General features: G+C 36.9%; 1 protein-coding gene across 1 annotated transcript in view; it reads right to left on the bottom strand.

The window, feature by feature from the left end:
• The window catches only part of TLL1 (tolloid like 1), a 144,306-nt gene that overhangs the window by 30,912 nt on the left and 92,498 nt on the right, over positions 1–20,896 (bottom strand). The window contains exons 9-13 of the mRNA XM_013942199.2: positions 18,778–18,893; positions 10,896–10,998; positions 8,876–8,992; positions 7,657–7,802; positions 1,145–1,340 (exon numbers count right to left, since the gene is read on the bottom strand). Coding sequence (XP_013797653.1) covers positions 1,145–1,340; positions 7,657–7,802; positions 8,876–8,992; positions 10,896–10,998; positions 18,778–18,893 — 678 coding nt within the window. The remainder of the gene's footprint in view (positions 1–1,144; positions 1,341–7,656; positions 7,803–8,875; positions 8,993–10,895; positions 10,999–18,777; positions 18,894–20,896) is intronic.

The following is a 20,896-nucleotide window of genomic DNA, read 5'->3' as shown; positions in this document are numbered from 1 at the left end:
TCTCCTACAGAATCAATTTGTGCATTATCCTGAATTCATACTCAAAAACAGATTAACAGAATCCCCAAATCCCAGGTTTTCATTCTACTGATATTAAAGTGAACAAGATGCATCAGGGATGGTGAAGGGAAAGGAATAATTTATTATCTCTACTAGCTATAAAGTATGTCCATGAGATTCATTGTTGAAATATTCCTAAGATGTTAAAATCTGTTTCCTTGTACCAGAACCAGTAATTGTTTAAGAATAAAACAGCGCTCCCACTATTACATGTACAGCCTTCAAGGTTTTAATTTGGCTATAGCAAGAGCTAACAATTAGGGTGAGAAAATCCCTAACAAATAGGGTGAGACAACCCTTAGCTTGTGGCTCTGTAAGGGAGCCACCAGGTTCTCGTGGTGACCTGCATCCCATGGGCAACACAAGGGCCACATCACTGCTACTGGCTGTGACTGTGCAGCAGGCAGGACAGGTAGGAATTAGACACTCCCCATGGAGCAACTGCTGCAGATGTGGCCGCAGATAACATGACACACATCCTTGCAGTCTATTTCCTCTCTGCAATAGGCAGAGCCTGGAGGAAGACTGTGGTGCTAACTGGTCACTAAATGATTTCTCAGCAGTTTGTTTTTTTTTTAATCTTGCTCATGGAAAATAATAAATAGATAGTGAGCTTAATTCAGCGGAGTGATTAGAAAAAACATGACCAATTTTCCATGTAGGCAAAAAGAAAAAAAATCTTAATAGCAAAGACCTGCTTGTCTCTATTGTCATTACACTACTTCATTTTATATTTGACAACATAATAAACCCAGAAAATGTATTTTGTGAGATTAGATCTGTTGCAAAGGTGATTCAAAACTAAAATGATTATTTGAACCTGAAGAGAGTAGGAAGATGCATTAAATACAATCCTTCATTGAATGTCCTTTTTCTGGACATATTTTACAAGGAGGTTGAAATACCTCCACCCTTTTAATTTGATAAACTTGCATGCCCAGTTTAAAAATATTCTGAAGACAGTGCAGGACTGATTTTAGTAAGAACAGAATATAAAAAATATTTTTTAATCTATCATAATTCCTCTACTACAAAACCAAATGGTAAGCAGTTCACAACTCCCAAAATATGCTCTACCATTTACCTTTAAAAAAGTTAGCAGCAAACCCTGCTTTGTTAACTGTTCCATCGGAAACAAACTTCATCCACAGGGTATTAGAGGTAGATCTAATGTCTTCTGGCTTGTCATAGCCACAAAAGTGGCCAATCAAAGGACTGTTTTCATTCATTCCATCTCGAATTTCCAAGTAGTCATATGCACAGTTGTCATGTCTTTCGATCTGTAAAAAAATATTTTAAAAGTGTTCTGTTTAAACTTGACCATTAATTTCAAATATTAATCAGCTAATAAACAGAACAGAAATTTTGGAAGTTCTCATCTCTGGTTAGGGTTGGTAAACCTGGAGGGTGAAAAAAAATAAGATGCATTGCTGGACTGGTTTTAACTGTATTTTTTAGAAGAATAAGAAAAATTTTCTGAGATATTTACACAGGATACAACAGTCTAACTGGAAGAAAATAACTACAAAATACAAGCTCACCTCTAAGCTTCCCATATTCTAATTCCTGCTCTGAATTCAAGTAAAGTCCTTTTTTCTCATGTACATCCTAGCACACAAGATTAATGGTTCACCAACAAATCAGGTCAGAAATATTAATCAGTTTTGAAATAATTAAAAAGCTTAATTTTGATTGTATGAATGAGGTTTTTAGACAGCATTAACTTCTATTGTTTCAAATAATGATTAATTCTATTTTATTTTCTCCTGTTATCTTCAATACAGGGGAAAATTTTGCATTTATCAGGACCCACTGATGCTGCAGGGTAACTGTAAATACTAGTAGTGCATTAAGAATTTGGGGCATCTTAAGAGTCAGAGAGGCAGAAATGATCCAAACCTACTTCTAAAATTATCTTTTGCTAAGCAGCGTTGTTATTGTTTTTCCACAGCTGATGTGCCTGGTTTCTGTTGCATGATTCCTGATTTCAGGTGTTGTCTTCTAATTTTCTGGGTCAACAAGTGAATCTTTGCATATTGTCAGAAAAACCTACTGAAAGCAGAACAACTGAAAATGTGCATCTCACTTAAACTTGCTGCTAGATGACATCTAAGCACAGACTAGCACGTGAGTGCACATGCGTACCTTTCTAATTGCATAGCAAGTCTTATGCTGTCCTCCTAATAGCATTTGGAGAGTCAGTCAGAGCAGGAACTGCACCAAAGGAGACCGAGAGCAGCCTGAGTATGATCCTATCCAGAACCCAGATAATTATGTCTGTCTGTATGGAGAGAGAGTCTTTCCCAAAAGAATTAAAAACCTTTTGATTTACATCATTTTACTGCAAAATTACATCACATTCCTTAAGTAATATAGCATCTGAGCTGTAAAACAATCAACTAAATTCAAGCATTCAAAATAAATCCTCTAAGAAAACTATTTTCAAGTAAGTGGCTGAATTGTGGGTAGGTTTGATTTTGTGATGGGGTGAAGGGTTTGGAGAAGACTCAAATTCAATACAGTACATCCAAATTCTGCTAAAATTACAAGTCAAAACCAGACCAACCCCCCCAAAATTCACATCTTATCCTTGGACAGAACTTTTCTTGTACAGAAACTGCATAGTTAGTGCAACAGGCTGCTGATACTGTGCCCTGATTGTGTATTATGACCAATACTAAGCTCGGTAACCACTACAGACTAAGAAGCTTTTATTTAGCACATTAGGATTTCTGCTGCTTTTATGTAAGAGGGAAAAATTGTGGGAAGGGCTGTTTGATTTTGTTTCATTTTAATGCCATCAAAATATGGCACTTATACACAAAATTTGTCTGTCTTCTCTCCAGCTTTCTAATTCTCCAAACACTTATATATGCAATTTTCTCACACTCACTTCCCTGGCACAATCCATATTGCCATTTGCTCATGAACAGCACTGGTCCAGAGCTAGGGAGATGAGTAAGGCCATGAAGACAGGGGATGCAAGCTACCGATTACTGACTTCAGCAGCAGCTGCATGTTTGCAGCTACCATGGTCAGGCATGTATCTACCTGAGCACTGATAAATCTTTGGCACACTAACACTGATACCAGATTTTCATTAACCTAAAGAGTAAAGTTTAAATGCATGACATCGTATTCCAACTTGAAACAAACAAAACCCCTTTGTTATCTCAGTAAAAATAATACTGCACTCAGACATAGAAAGACATGAGCTGGTCCAAAGCCCATCGACAGCAATGAAGGAATTGTGCACTTCCCTAGGGCAAGTTTGTGGTCATTTCCCAACTCAAAATTTTTAATTTAACAGTTGTTTTTGCCATGTTTCCCATGTTCTACAGAACAGTGTGGAAACTATTACTTTTTAAAGGCTAAGTGCAGCTTTAAGTTACAGGTACCCAACTCCCATTGAAGTGAAATGCTAGTTTCTTTTCCGAGAATCACCTTTTATTTCTGGCAGAAAACAGATAAAAATCTATTTTAGATAATGGTAAGTTGCTAAACTTTTAAAGACTATAAAAATCAACCAACTTAGAAAGTGCTATTGATTTCCAATAAAACAATTCAGAAAGGCAACCATTTCACCATGGTGTGTACTACTACTCCAAGTGATGTCATTATCATCAACATTATTATACTGAGAGATTAAATAGACTGAATAATAATGAATTTAAAATGTGTTTTGCTTATCTGAATCTCAGATTTTAGGACGTGATGGTACTGTCATCTGGGAACACAGCCATATAAGAATCTACTACACTTGCAGTAAGCCTCTTATTCTTCCTATTACATGGATAGAAAATCTCCTCAAGTTAATGAAAGGACTCCACTGATTTTAGTGGTGACTGGACCGTCCCATAAACCTTATTTATTGGAGCATTAAAGCTTCACTAGTTTGATGTTACATGTGGATAAGAAATACGGAAATTGTTAGCAGATGCAAAAAATGCATAAACAAACAGGTTTTACAGAAAAATATGGCACTAAGTACAATGACCTGAGGGCTTAGAAGAACCCAGTATTTGAATCGCATGAGAAAACTGAGTTGAAAAAAATGACAGCAAAATTCTTAAAACAGGTGCATAAGCACCAGAAGAAAAATAAATAAATAAATAAAAATCAAGAACTCTCATGGTGAAATGGAAAGCCAGAGAAAATGGCTGCATGTCTCTAAATATTTAAAATTTGGTAGGATATAAATTTTTACACCTCTGATTACACATATATACTGTTCCACATCACCTGCACTCACACTTGGCAAGAATCTCACAGAGTGAGCACGTGAAAGTGTTTTTCTAAAATATGCAAGTGTGTTTCTGGAGACCTGAAGGATCCTGAAGGTGGGGCAAGCAGGCAAAGATGCACAGCTCAAACATTTATGCATGTGTTTGTCTGGAAGAAATAAAAAGAGAGAGAGCCCTCTCCTCCAGGCCTCAGAATCAATGAGTCAAGTCTGTGCTCATCTAGATTCATTCTGATACGGGAAAAGTAGGAATATTGCAACTGCACTGATCACTAGGCTGTTAATTAGTGGACATGATATTAATACTCACTTAACCCAAGCAACCTTCTCAACATTCATTTCCACAAGGAAATGGAAATTCTTTGTACATAGATCCAGGTATGAAAATAAAAAATAAAAAAAATACTAAAATAGAGACTTTAGACCAAAACGTATTTGGTTAAAAATTCCAGACTACCTTCATTTAGTAGCACTCCCCAACAGAAAAGCTATATACGTGTGTGTATATGTGTGTGCGTGTGTGCGCATGCATATACATATACACACACACATGCATCTGTCAGGAGAAGAGGGTCTGAGGAGCAAGTCCAGGAGCAATCACATTTCAAAGAAAGCTTCAAATGAATTTTTGCCATTGTTAATTTCTTTGTTGACACAGTCAAAACCGAGTTTGGTTTATAGACTAGTTAGAAAAGGTGGGAAACGTGCCTAGTGGAATCTTTAATACTAGTTCTTCAGAAGATCAGATAAACCCTGTTCCCTGATTTATGTAAAATATAATTTAAATGAACATAATCTGCACTAAAAAATAACAGGGCTACTAAAATGATGAAGATTAATACAGCTTGTATTAAGCCAGAGACTGGCTGCTGATAAAAGCTTTTTTAAAAAATAAACAAACACACACAAAAGACCAATAGTTTTTTTTAAAGAATAGAAAAAAGGTGACTAACAACTATAAATCAAAAAGATGGAGTTACCAGTCCCAACATCTTTTCTGCTGTCGTCTAGATACTGTAAAGTGTAGCTCCCAATTGAGCAGCCAAGTAAGATGGGGCAATCCTACACTCAGTGGAAAATGCATTGCCCACAGCAGGCAAAACAAGACGACTCATTGATACAGTTTGAAATTCTCAGTTTTTCTGGTGCTTTCATTTCAGAGTGGAGGTTATTTATACAGTTATTTTCTTCTAGCATTACATATGGATAATGAGAATTCCTCATATTTAAATGTACCTTTCAAAGGACAGAGAAGTAATTTTCTCACAAACACACTGCAGTACCTCTTTGGCCTGACATTTACAATTTTTGATCTAAACTGGCATGAAGAACTGTGATTTTCAAACAAGTTTTTGTTTTACTGGGCAATGCCCCAAGTATTCAGTCCAGAAAGGGACTTAGTACCAGAACACATAGCACTGCAACACCTACATTCAGCCACTTGGACCTGAAATGGAAATCGGACCCTATGGTAAATGTCTGGGCAGGGCACTTCAGAGCAGTTTCCAAAACAAATCTCATTCTCAGTAGGGAGCCCTATAGACTAGCCAATAAGAAACACTGCGAAGACACATATAAGAGAAGCCTTGTGCCTTTCTGGGCCACTTCATCTGATGCTCAAGGGCAGCAGTCTTGCCACAGCTCAGAATCTCCCTGGAAAAGTCTTTGCCTTTCAAGTTCCCACCGTTAGTGACTTTTTTCCCTTCAAAACACATCTAGCAGAGATGCTAACTCCCACTTCCTTTTACTTGAGACTACCACTCAACCACATTCCTGTTCAATTTCCTCTTGCTTCTTAGGAGATGTCAGTCCACACATTTCACCTCTAGAGAGTGCCCTAATACTAAACAGACTGTGGGAAGAACTGGAGCACAAAATTTCTTCTTCTTACAGCCTTAACCATTAACCTACTGATTCATGCTCTCATTTCCTGGTCCGATGCCTCTAACTCTTCTCTGCTGGTGAGGCATGAACATCTTCACACTTGCAAAGAGCCTATAATTTTGTGATCAGAGAAAAGTCCCAAAAGGTGAGAAATGGGAGTTTGATTCTTCTGAGGCCAAGGTGAAACTGAACCTGGGTCAGTTCAAGAGATAACATACTGTGCATGTAGGCCAATACTTAGCATCTGCATTGATGACACCTACTATGGCAAGTCTCTTTTGCAGGGGAAATATGCAGAGGCATAACACCGTATTTCCTGGGACAGCACTGAACAATTCCAAGCAACAATGGCAGATTAGAAAAGCTCCATATCTAGCCAATAAGTTATACAAAGTGAGGGAAAACATTGTCCATTTTCAACACTGCTTGAAAAGAGGTACTAACATCTTATTTTAAGTAACCTCCAGCCAAGCCAAGCAAAAAGGCTCTCTGGGCAGAGAAAGCAGATTTCATCTGGTCTAGTGCGGACATTAATTCATGATATGAAAAAGTTAAATTGAAGTAGAATCTGTGAAATTACAAAAATTCATAGATTTCAAAATTTCAAATTTCCCAAATTTCACTGTTTATATTCATAACTGCTCCCAAATATTTGTTAGCTCAGAACTTTCAATCATACAAAAATGTGCCATACATTTGAAGTCTGGCTATAAGACTAAAATTACAGGTTGAAAATTACATATTTATGATACCTGTGATTAGTATACAAGTGTACCATAAAACTGGAAAATTTAGATAAAATATATATACGCTGTTCTTCATGTTGTACTTCTGGGACATACTCAAACCAATTAAACTCTAGGTATATTACTAAATTTATACAGGAACAAGTCAGCGTATACTGTATGTATAAAAAAGACATATGAAATATTGTTTTTCTTTGTTATAGACTAGTTTACCATTCTTTAGCAATGTTTACATGGAGATGTATGCTAGAGACACTCAAATATGACTCACCACAGTTTTTTCCCCTCTTTAAGTATAGGTTCATAGACTGAATTTAAATAGCCTTTTTTTTTTTTTTTTTTTCCTCTCTCATAACAGAAGCCAAAAAAACAGTGGTTTCTTTCTGGATAGACTTTGTTTTTTAGCACTAAAGTACAACCACCCTATTATTTAACAGAATACTAAAGCAGCCTTACTGAACTGGATTATGCATTTGTTAAACAGCAACTATTGTCAGTACTTCAAACTTTCCAATTCAAATAGCACGGATAATATAAAAACCTTTCATCTTCTTGAAAATTTCTGCAAAAAGGAAGGTCTCATGGAGAGTAAAATTCAATTCTGGAGGTTATTTTTCATACAGAATTCTTAAATTCCTCCATAGGTTTAATAAGGATTCCTTTAAATGTCACTAAATGTCACATCCACTAGATGGTTTTCTAGGATCAGTTAAAAAGCCTTACCTCGAATGCTTGAAAGGTTAATCCGACATTGTAGTTTTCCGACACTGTTATTTTCCACACACATTCCTTCATTGGTCTGTAGTCATCAGGATAATTGGGAGACTGGATCTGGCCTTCATTTTTGTGGATTTCACCTCCACAGATAGCTGATAAAAGCATAAAATCCCAAGTATATTGTCAACAATGACATTTTCCGTCCTCATGCCCAAACTGACATTTTTATGCCCCTTAAAAAAAACCAATCAAACAAAAAAACACAAACACAATGAGGAGTTTATTCTGGAAAAGACTTAAAGTCTACCAAGGACAAAATATTGAAATCAAAGTCTATTTAAACCACTACATATTTTTCAGTTTATAAAAATAATTCATCTTAATAGCTCTAAACATTTTTTTTTTTTAATGTTCAGGAAAACTGACATCACTGATAATCTGGATCTATACATTTTTCAGAATATATTTAAAAGGTCAAAATAATTAGATTTTTTTTGTTCACCTTTGAAATATATCTAGTATACACTCCTAATTAAAATTTACTAACCTTTAGAAAGAGACAATTGAGACAGAAAGTTTATCTTTTATAATTATACATACTTTTTTTTACCTACAGGTTAGCAATTCAAGCTTACACTGAATTTGAAGAAACAGCTAATGTGAATAAATATTTTCATGACGACGAATAAAAGTAAATGTATGTTTACATTATCAGAACAGATAATCATGTAAAGACTTGTGAATATCAATTAAATCATATGGTTTATTACCACAGATTCAATCTTTAACAAACAAGGCTATATTTTACTTTGAACAGGTGAATGCTGACTTGCTAATGTACTCAGTCTGTGGGAGGATCTCTTTATTAGCTAATCCTAGAGCATATGGAAAACTTGGATCAGATTTTGCAAAGAATAAACAGAAAGTACTCAAGAATTACTTCCCCACCTGGAGCAAAAGAAAATGCACATTTAGGTTAATCAAAGAACAAGTAAAAAATGCTTATGATCATCATCAGTTGGGTCCCTGGAAAAGAGATCACCTAATGTCTGACCATATAAAGAGTAGCAAAATGTTGTATCTAGCAAATTTATGCCTTCAACTGTCTCTTTTAGTAATAAAATATCAATTTCATATTAAGTTATTTCTGACTTCTTTTAAAAATATTAAAAGGTTAACGTTTTCCCCCAAAATCAAGTCATTTCTAATATTCTAAGCAACTTACCTTCATAAATTGCTGCAAAACCTTTTCCAACCCAATTGCTGCTGCTGCGGAACTCGATCCACATTCTGCTGTCCGTAGATGCAAGGACTTCTGGCAGTTTGTCACCACAAAACCTGCCTAAAAACATGCAACTATTTACCACATTTTCTGTCACCTCTGAAGCCAAATGCGGCAAACATTTATACGTGTTTAACATTACAAACAGGAGTAGCGTAACCAACTCAGTGGAACTATTCATGTGCCTGCAGTTAAGCACATGTGTTTCTGCAGATCAGGACCTACACACAAAGATTTTATTATAAAGCTTTCAGTACTTCTTCTCACTGCTCTCAGGCTCAGAAGTCCAAGTATAAAACCTTAGCAGAATCAGGGAGAAAACAGATTGTTATGGATTGCTTCTATACATACATATCCAGGCATTTTAAAGGGATAAAGTGAGCACCAATCTTAAGGGAGGAAAGTAATCCAGGTCACAATAACATTGCCCAACACCACCGCATCTCTTTAGACACCAAAGAGATTGAAAACTAACATCCAAATAACCCTAGACTATATAATCTTCTTAAATTCATCCTAGGTGGATGAAATTTCTGTTTGTCTAGGCAGTAGAGGGGGGAAAGGGAGAAAAGAGTAGTTACTGTCTGGTCATCTTTCTTTTCTTTTCTTTTCTTTTCTTTTTTTAATGCCAAAAAAAAAGCACTGTTCAAAAAAAAAAAATCTATCCTTTGTATCCACTTCCCCTTTTTTTTGTTGTTGCTGATTTTTAATTGCGGTAATGAGGATGCTAATAAATAGTTTTAGTCTTCATTCTAAAAAAACAAACAAACAACTGACCAAGAAGTTGGAGAATCTTCTGTTTCCTGTGGTCTGAAATTCCCTGTTTCAATCATAGCAGATCACAGGACATCAAATTTGGCCTCAGGACTAGACTAGTGCTATTCATTTTGAGCCCAAGGAGCTAACAAAAAGTTCCAGTTTTGAGGAAGGGAAAAGTTAACCTTCCTTAGCATTGTTTAAATATAAAGGTTTTGCTTTTTGACATTTCCCCAAGAAAATGTATAGTCCATAAGCTACAGGTGAGGTGGTTACACGTACAAACACATCACTTGGACAATATGGGATGCATGCTTTTGTGTTTGTACAAAAGTGTGCATAATTACATATATTGAAATATGTTAAAAAAACAAATAATTAAGTCCAATATTGGTATCTCATCCTTTAGAAGAACTCTTCTGGACTTTTTTAGTCTAAGCATTAAAATCCAAAAATGTAGAACTTGAGGTTTTAGCCTATTTAAAAACAACAACAATGAAAAAGTCAGTATTGTTTTAGCGTACACTGCCTGCAATCTGGAGCTAGAATTAACCAATGGCTGCCCTTTTTCTTCAATAGTAAAGTACAAAGAAGCTATGGACACAGTATGCCAAGGTCCAACAGTGGCACGATAGGATTTGAAATCTCCCCACCAATCCTCTGAATTAAGAATGGCTGCAGTTTCCTGCATGTGAGTTGCAGCTCTAAGACTTAATTCATTATTGCTTTGCATGTCCTTCATATAGAGAATAAAGTTTTTCCTCTTCGCTCATAATTAAAAAAATACAGAAACAAAACTGGTAAGTACAACTTTAGAGTGGGTGCTCTCACTCTCTCTGCATCGCATCACATGCTCTATAAATTTCTTATTACATGCTCTACAGATTTGTCTGTATATTATTTCCACATTTCTATGAACAAAACCATGGCAACTTCCTATCTTAACACCCATAAGCAAAGCAAAAAGTTGCACATTCTGTAGATTTCATCTTTCCATATGTAAAGTTGAATAACAGTTGGCTGCAATGAAATGAAGGCTTGTTTATGTGAGGCCATTTAAGGTTTTCTCCCAACTTAGTTTAGCTACATCCTAGAAATTTAAAAAGCCAAAAGTACTGTGGGTAGCAAGCAAGGTCCAAATCCTGTGGTCCATTGAACTGAATGAGTATGGTAACTATGGACAGTGCAGCATTCAACAGTTGCATACCAAGCAGAGGTGATTTTCTCCAGTAGCCATCTCTTACTTCAATATAGTCGTACCAACAGAGACTGCTCTTGTAAAGGTCCATCGTGGTGAAGTTCAAAACAATCTGCAATCAGAGGAGAATACCATGCCACCTAATTAAATCATCTGTGGTTAGTACTAGAAAATTACCTCAACAGCATTCTGCAGAACCAAAGACAGTGGCCACCTGTAAAAGGGTTCCAACTGTCTAAATACGTAATTTACTCTTCAATTATTCTTACAGTATGTAAAAAGTTGTATGGGAATACTAAAAGTATTTATTTAACTTTACATATCTGAGGAAGGCTTAATATGAACTACGCAATTTTAACTTACAGGGTGCTTTTAACTGGGAAACACGTATATGAGAATGATGATGTAGTAAAATAGTTGCTCTAATATAATTTTAAGTATGGTATTTGATAATTCTCCTGCCAATTCCTCTTTCTTTTCATTTCATAACCATCAGGATCACTGACAACTGTACAAAATTTTTTTTGTTTTGGTTTATGTTTCTCTTCTACCACTGTTTTGAGAGGATAATTTACTTTCAGACAATAGTAACAATATATATGGACAGTAATGCTGAAAACAATACCACTGAAAAGGTGGTACACTGTCTCTTTTCACACAGAACCTTAATGCAACTGTAATAAAGTTTTCCGATACAGAAATCTGAGTTCTGTGCATTCCTTGAACTTTTGAACTTAGATTTCCAGTTTTACTGAGTGCATGCATAAATAGGCATATTTTCAATACATAATATCAGGACTTCTGTAGACTATTACATGATCCCACTTTGTTTTAGAAATACTAATCCCTAACTGCCATAAACTTGTTCTTGCACAGGAGTAGGATTGAGCTTGGATCAGTTTCACAATAGCTACAGGCTGGACCCTGACTGGCTGGGACAGTCTTAGCATTATGTTCTGCAGTTTCAGGGATGAGTCAAAACAAGAAGATTAAGAATAATTCATATTTTGTATTATAAAATAATTTCCAATTCATATCCCTTCATTGGATTTAAGCATATTTGGAAAGAGAAAGCATCTTCCTCCAAATCAGTTCCTCGATATACATTAATAAATATTTCAGATTAACTAAAAACCTTCTTTACTCACATACAAGCATATAAATGGTTTTATTTTTAGCTTTGATCCTAGGAACTCACAACTGAAACCTGCTATTATAAAGGAAACATGAACTGCTGCACAGTAGCAAGTACTTCACACTGCAAAAATAATCTCCATGGCAGCCTCTGAAGCAGCTGTGAGTGTCAGTTAGAAGGACAGGAATTTATCCTTAGTCCAGCAGCAACGAGGAAATATAACACCAAAGCAATGGGCCAGTCAGATGGGACGGTTTACTTCCATCTCTTCTGAAGGCACCATGTTTCTCTCTAAAGAAAACGTAGTACAATATTAAACCAGAAAGACGGAAATTTTTCAGGCTGTTCAGTTTTAAAAGATAAAAATTGGAGGAAGCTAATTTAAAGATAAAACAAAGCTCAGTGGTTTGGCCATCTAGATGGGACAGTGGAGAGTCATGGTCAAGGCTCTTCTCCAAGCAATGAAAAATGGAGACAATCATTTGTAACTAACACTAAGTGTCTTAACATCAGGCTAGCAAAGCATTAGGGGTTCTGCTTTCACTTACTTTTCACAGAATTACATACATACAAATAGTTACATTCTCAAACATCTCATTCTTGAGAGAAAATGGGAAATTTTTTTATTTATTTAATATTAAAACCATTCTTATCTATTCCTATCACTCTGTGCTGACAAGCCATTGACTGTTTGTGTGGAAAATCCAGCTCACGGGTGATTCTATCAGCTTTCACCTTTACTGCCATGATCTCAGAGGAAACAGAAAACATCCGTAAGTTAACATATAAAGCCCAACAGCCAGAAGTCCTTTACAGTAAGGCACATTATGCTGGCAGCCACATCCTTGAGGGATGAAGGTATGGGACAGGAAGCATGCCAAGGGCCATCAGGACAGCACTAAATAAAAGGTTACCTGTTCTGATGCTTGACTAAGGCCAAACATTTATACCCACAAGCTGCTACCACATTCACAAAACCAGCAAAAGGTTTGCTTAAACTGCAGTCTATCTCTAGCACTGTGTTCTCTGCAGAAACATCCTGCAAGCAGTTTTGGAACGTTTTCAGTGTAGGAGATGCAACAAATGCAGCCTGCCTCTCCATCTTTCAGCCCCTTCCTACAATCATCTTAGGGCCACAAAGGGAGGCAATAATTTAATCTCAGATCCATACACAAAGAACATATGTTTTGATGTTAGTTTGATACTTTGGAAATTCCACAACATTTAGGTAATATTTACTCATTTCCAGAACTGTTATTGGTTCTCTGGAACATAAAGTCCTGTAATGATGAATAGTCATCAAATTATATGGTAGGCTTCCATCCTGAGCTCAAAGATCAAAATGGACTAATCTGAAATCAGGCACAATGGCTAAGCAATCCCCTCTCTTTCTTGCAATAGAAATAATAAAAGAAATAAACGTATTTTATAGAAAACATGTGCATCCTTTATATTGAAAGATTTGCAATAATAGATATTCTATTACCTTAAGCTATTCTTCAGTATTTGTAATACCTGACTCTGGGTATAGATTCCTTTTTCCTGAACTTTGAAAATCAAACCCAATAAAGTCCTAATGAAAAAAACAGTTTCGAATAACAATACTTTGCATTATGTAGATAGGGGATGCATTCATAAGTGTGTAATTTAAGAAGATAATGAAATGTTCCCACATTTAATCATTAAGTGAATGACAGCAATTAGAGCTTTTTTATGGGAAATAAACCATATCAGTGCCTTTAAAACTAGAGCAGGCAGAGAATTGGGGGGGATGGCAACTGTTGGGGGGGTGTTTGTTTTTAATGAAACTCAATCTCTTCATAGGAACATGTTAGTTTTAGTGGAAATTTTTGGTGGAAAAAGTTGCTATAGAAGATGAAAAGTACACTTAACAGCCAGTAACCAAATCATCAGAATAGTCCACTGTTTTACTCCAAGGATTTGAACTTCCACCCCTTAGACACTCAAGATTTTATTCCAGATCTTTCACACCTTTGCAAGTTCTGCAAGCTAGACTTTAAGAGTGTTAAGTGTAAAAAACTTCAACAGCAGAGACAATTCCAAATACCCAGGTAAGCATGACATATGGTTTGGATGCACTCTGACTCCAGTAGAGCAAGCATTAGAACCTGGTTTTCTAACTAGCAACCTGTGGCTTCACTCGAGCTATACAACTACATTCTCTCTTTGGATGGCTCTCATTCTTCCCCTACCAGCTTTTGACCAAGGTCTTGGTGAAGAATCTTTTTTTAATTTTCACAATATAGGGAGACAGTTTTCCTTCCAGTATAACTGAGAAAATTGATAGAAATCCTTCAGTGCCATACTACTCAGTTTCAAGATTATTGCACTATTGATCTAAAAATGACGTGTTCAAGCATTAGTTGAACTGCCTCAGCCGGCATTCATGTGGCTACCATGGTTGGGTCCATCCACACGCTCTTGTGCTTCTCTTGGTCCCAGAAACTGCAGCACCTTCTGTTTCATCAGCTTCCTTGTCTTACTTCCTGGGCACAGACTTCCCCTGCCATTTCTTCCCAGAAAGGGAACCTCACAACTCACTGCTTTGCTTTCACTTACTGCTACAGCCCTCAAACTTCTCTTAGCTTACATGCACCCTTTCCCAGATGCCTAATCCACAGTGTGCTGTGCCTTTACAATTCAGGGACTCCTTCAGGGATGTGTACTGAAGAAATAAATATGCAAATATTATCAGGATCCTCAAACCACCTACTTTTCTTTTTAGCCTGCATAAGAAATATGCAGATCTGGCCAAAAATGCAACCACCCACATGCTTTTCTCTACTTGTGTTCTTTACACTTCTGAGTGCTATTTGAGTCTACCTCGGAAGACAGCAGAGGGGTCCTGCATATCCTACTTTCAGGCATGCAGCAAGTTTGTCTATCCTTTGCAGACTGTTTCTTTATTCTTCAACCTGTCCTTCAAACAGGACTCACCTACTATAAAATTTCTGTTCCTCTCCTGAACTCATACATTTTGCAGTTCAGACACCTTCTAAAGACTTGCTCTCTTTTTCTGCCAAGTTTCTTAAACTACAGGTCAGTATCTCCTTTTGTATCTCGCTATAATACTCGAACACCCTGCTGCCCTCAGTAGCCTAACAAGAATATACTTGTTCCCTCACCCATGCCCATCTCACCCCGCTGTGCAGGCAGAGGGGGTCACAAGGGAGCTGCCTTCTTTATGCCATGTGAGAGAGAGACAGACAGTCAGGTTAAAGCCAGGCTACCTTCCCTGGCTGCTGAAGTTGACCCAGCTGGCTCTCTTGGAATCAGATTATGGAAGCCACATCCTATACCTCCTCCACTGGCTCAGCTCTTTACAGCCTGTAGGTCTCTCTCCAGTCTAGCCACAAGTTTTCCATTTTTAAGACTCAGCTGAAACATCAGAATCCTCTGTTTTCTGTTTAGAAATTTGCATTTCTCCAAACCCTAGTCACCAGGATAGAGTTGGAAAAAGCTTGTTTTACTTAAGTGTGATCTTGTCATTGTCCTGAAGTGCTGATATCTAAATGGAAGTCATTAAAATTGAATAAGTCTCCTCAATGGCCCCTGCCTTTGAAACTATATGAAATAACCTTCACAGCTTTTTCTGACTCTGATGTGCCAAGGTATTCGATGATACAGCAATTCCTGAACACTGACCAGAATTCGTCAGCTAGCTGTACATATACAGAACCCCCAATCTATCACAGCATGATTTCTGATCAGGACCCCAACAAGAATGTATTTCAGATTCTGTTTTGCAATGCTGCAAAATATTAAATAGAGCTAGAGACAAGGCACAGCAAGAGTTCAAGGGGACAGGATGGCTGAAAGGCTTCATAGGAAAAAAAACAAAAAACAAAAAACCCACAATCAATGGGTGTTTGTCAGCACAATTAAGAAATTATTGATTACACAGATTCAGTTGTGCCACTGCAGCTTCAGAGAGAATACACTGCATCTCCCACTGCCTGGGATAAGAAAGCACAAAATACATAGCAAAGCCCAGGCAATACTAACTAAATTTTCTGTAAGTGATTTTTCTCCAATATCAACCAAGGATTTACCTGTCCTGTTTAAGCATTCACGTAAAAAGTTATGAAAAAAAATAGAAAATAATGCAACCTATTCAAAAAGGCAGTCAAAAAAACACTGGCACAGCTGCAGCTCCCTGTGCCAGCAAAACTCTCCACACATCAAAAGGAGGGATTTGCCCTGGCAGAGGGCATACAGTGCTACTGACACCATCCTCCTATTTCTGCGTATAGATACACTGTGTACAGGTATTTACCATATGATCCTAAATCCTGAGTGAAAGTAAAAGGTGAATGAACTGCCTTATTTTAGCAATAAGGATGCACATAGACTGGGCTGGCAATTTATGATCCCTATCAATAAATGATGGCTGCAGACACTACGTACTACTGCAGTCTTGTCCTTCACTGAATTTCCTGCCAAAGTTCACAAGTGCCTGTACTTGTAAAAAGCAGCATGGACAGAATAAAAGCCCTTCAAATTGTGCTCATGTGAAATCTCAACAAGAGACAAAAGCTAGACAATCTGGACTGACGCTTTTTCAGTATATTTTTAGGTGGCTAAAGCATTCACTGACGTTTCAGAACACAATGCGATATACTTACACATACTGTAATCTCTATAAAACATTTCTGAGCTCTATCAGGGTTGAAATAGCAAACAAAAAAAAAGTAAATTTAAAATTATCTTTATTGTCCCTTTACAAAGTGGATATGTTACCATCATTCACTGAGGAAATTTGGGATCAAGCATAATATCTGTGTATGAGGTACCATGGTACGTGCATTAGTTAACACTTAGACCTCGTTTCTGCTGTCCCCTATTCACATCAAGTAGTTGCTGCAAATAGGGTCCCCCGTCTCAAGGGAGATACTATCCTGTGGGAATAGCATTGACAAAAAAATCCTTTGGCATTAGCACAAATATCATTTATTCATTTCTTCCTGAATTCTGTGGAAACAGAGAAGGAGGTCAGAACAGTCCCCTATAGAGACTATGTATCATGTCGCATTAAATTTAGAAAATTGTGTTCAGTTTTTTTCCCCATTTTTTGAAGGGTAGGGTCGGAAGGGAGTTGGTCTTCTTACATTGCTGACTTCAAGACAGGCGCTTTTTCCTTCTAAGCTTTTGTACAATGCACAGGATAATACAGCTCCGATGGTGGTTACTATCTCAGAACATTGTAACAGTATTACAAATATATTATAGTGACACTAAAGTCCACAGATATGCTTACAAAAGGTTGTCAGTATGCTATGAATTCTTAAACACAATCATTTTACAACTTACATATTAATATTGTTTTCAAAACCCATTAACAATTGTAGATGAGCGCTACACTTTAATTTTAACTGAGAAATAGAAAGAAACCTAAACCATTTTTGTTGTTATCATAGCATTATCTAAGAAGCAAAACAGGCAGTGGGGACCAAATTACCTATCTAGATTAATTTGTGTCTTTTGTGCAAACCTTCTTTTACTCATCTGTTTTCATTTGTTATTGCCTGCCAACCTGTAGAGCCACCCACGTCCTCCAAGCACTGAGTGTGTTTATTTTTCCTCCTGTTTCTCGCCCTTGCCAACAGCAGGGCTAACACACTCCAAATGACTTTGCTTTTATCCCTAATAGTGGCAACTGCTTTTACAGCTCCTCAGAATCTATTAGCATATCATGAACAAATATTCTTAGTGTCTACCAGGCCCCTGAATTAAAAGAAACAAGAAATAAAGTAATCCTATTGAGAGAAAACCAAGTCCAATACAGGCCGGGAGAACACTGACAAAACTAACTGAAATGTCTGGTGGTGAATGCTGGGGTTTCTTCCTTGGACTCTCCTATGATATTGAGGGTGATGTGGGGTTCTCCATTTCAGCTTTTAACCGCCTTTTTTTTTTTTTGACTGCTTAATATTGCCCACTGCTTCTTGCAAAGAAACTTGCACCTATTTTTCCTGCATATTTTGTCTCGGGTGATACTTCCTATAGCTCTGTCCATCCTTATTTATTTTGAGGTAGGTTAATATTTGAGCCAGTAATTTAAAACAAGACACAGCTAGCATGTTTTGAAAGTATAGCAACACCCTTCAAAACAAGGGCAGTTTTTGCTTTCAACCAGAATGTCTCACACCTCTCTCAACTGCTCTCAAACCAATCTTTTTTCCCCACATTCTTCCTGTAAAATTGATGTCCACGGAAAAAAAGTATATGCACTAGAATGATACCAGGTAATACTTAATACGATGCTCTCTTCACCCCATTGCATACTGTTTCACTCAAGAAACAAAATCTTACTGAACATACTAAGAATTTCCCAAGGCAGAGCACAGCTCCCAGCTCCAGCCCCCTTCTGCAGAGACTACCGAGGAGCCAGCAAGGTGCTGGGAAACACGGGGCCTTACACCTTTATGCTGAACCACCAGCTGAAGTGGTTTCCACTTTGAAGGGATTTCGTGATGTGAACATGTAGCAGATTGAAATCATGGCTTCATTTCACACGGACAGCCACCAAGGGTAATGATATTGAGGTTCGAATATCCTAGGCCAACATCAAGTCGATGACATACAGTTCATAGTCTCATTCAAGGGACTGTTTTATGGCATATGATTGTTTTCAATTACTACAGAAGCTTTAAAAACAAAAGTAAATGAAAAGCCAAACACAAAAATGTATTCTAAAACTAGTATCTATGTTTATCTGAGGGCATGTTAAAATACCTTTTCCCCTGGGGTCACGGAGATTCGCCATATACAGTGTGTGTAGGAAGGATAACCATTTGGAAATCCTGGAGAAGAAAAGTTGCCCATAGATTCCTGCAGTGTTTCTCCACAGGCTGAAAGAAACAAAATACAGTAAAAATATAAAATTGAATGTTTCTAACAGAAAAATGTGTCTTTCCAATATCTATTTAGAATGCATTTAACTCACTGTAGATGCAGAATGAAAAACAGACTAGTTATTTTATGATTTATTCCAAACAATGACTTTAAGCCAGTCTGACATTCATTCCATTTTACACAGGATGTTTTTATTACATGAACCGTTTCACTTGTGTGCTTTCTGCTGACATAAGCAAAAATTACAGCAGTCTTAAAAATGTCATTGCTGTCAATCAGTTGGAAAATTATACACACAATTTTATTTTGGAAAAAAAAGAAAAAAGAAAAAAGATTTGTCCAAACCCTTAGTCACAGCCTTTAAGAACTAAAACAGAACTAAAACAAAAGCTGGCACAGAATGATTGGCACAGCACTGTGATTTTGTTAGTGGTTTCATTTAATATAGTACGTTGCCCATGTAAGGAACTGATCTGACCCAATGTCACCCATTTATATTGGTATAGAAAATTTAAATCCTATATTCAACAGTATCTCTTTCAACAACAATTTGTAGAGATATCAGTAATAAAGCAAAGTAAACGTAAAGTCTAAAATACCAAAAGCTTTGATATTCTTTATTACTGAAGCTTTTATCACCCATATCTCACCTGTCAATCATGCTACTAGCTGCTGGCTGACTGATTAATAATTCTTCTTCACAATAAATACAACACTGGAAGCTCCTGCTATTCTCCACCATTAAAACTGATTCTAGTAGGGTGTCACACCTCAGTCAGTCATCTTTTTGACCTTCAATCAAATTGTTCCACCTGCTGATTTTGCAGGTGTGATACAAGATGTGAATTTGAGAATATTATCCTGTGACTGACAGTGTAATCAGATCTGCAGTACTTTCAAATTACAGAGCTACAGCTGCCAGCAGGTGAACCATTGTATCATCAAGATCTCAATGAATTATAAATGACCTGGAAAATCTTTAAATAAAAGGAGACAAAGGAAGAGATTGTTTATGACAAAGACAGACAATACAGCTATTAAGGCTGTCTTGCTAAAATGAGTCTAAGATGTAATATGACAACTACACTGTAATATCAGGCATAAGCTACATTCAAGGTATTAAATATGCTCTCCGACATTGAAATGGTTATCGTGAAGAAGAGACAAAAGATATGGGAGCATCCCAAAAAATTTTCACAGCCAAAGTAACATGTCACTGTGTCCTTTAGAAATGAAACAAACAAACTTTTCCTCCTTTTATTTAAAAATAATTTGTTTCTATATTTAAAAAATTGTAGGCAATCACAGCAAATAACACATATACAAAAGCTGTTCAGTGCTAAATAATTATTTCTGTACAAACCATTTTCAGTAAAAATGCTATATCCACAACTGACCATAATTTATTTTTAACCCAGTAATGAATGAAAACTTCAATAAATTGCAGAGTACTATACTGGATTCCCCCAGTGCTGACTATCGAGGTGTATCATAGTTTACAATGCAGACGTAAAGCATCAAAAGGAAGCCCAAGAGTAGAACAATACTCTACAGGAGTACGGTAAAGCAGAACCAGAAGAGGAGAAACTGCTGTCTGCAGAATTCAGGAGGTCTGTGAGCACCCAAGCATTCTGCTCACCACTCTGAGAGCCCTCTCTTGCTGTTCTTCTCCCTCATGTATGGATTCATTGGGACTACACTGCAGCCCGGTACTCTCACAGGGGGTAGAAATATTGTTCCTGCTTTAGTGCTTCTTCTATTTGCTCTGGCTAAATAACTATTTCAACAACATTTCTGTAACTAAGCATCCCTGCAGCAGATGACACATGCATATGACGGTACAATGCTGTTTGCCCGACCTTTTCTGCTCACAATGCATTTCTCTCAGTGAACTTTCACTTTGACTCACAAATATTCATTATACACAGGAACAAAAAAATCACAAAAAGCAATTTGTGGAAAGCAAACAATCAAACATCCGGGGCGTAAGAGAAGTCAG

Source organism: Apteryx mantelli, chromosome 5, assembly GCF_036417845.1.
Source record: "Apteryx mantelli isolate bAptMan1 chromosome 5, bAptMan1.hap1, whole genome shotgun sequence".
Taxonomy (NCBI): Eukaryota; Metazoa; Chordata; class Aves; order Apterygiformes; family Apterygidae; genus Apteryx; species Apteryx mantelli.
The sequence above is the reverse complement of the archived record's forward strand: the minus strand, read 5'-3'. Positions and strand labels throughout refer to the sequence as shown.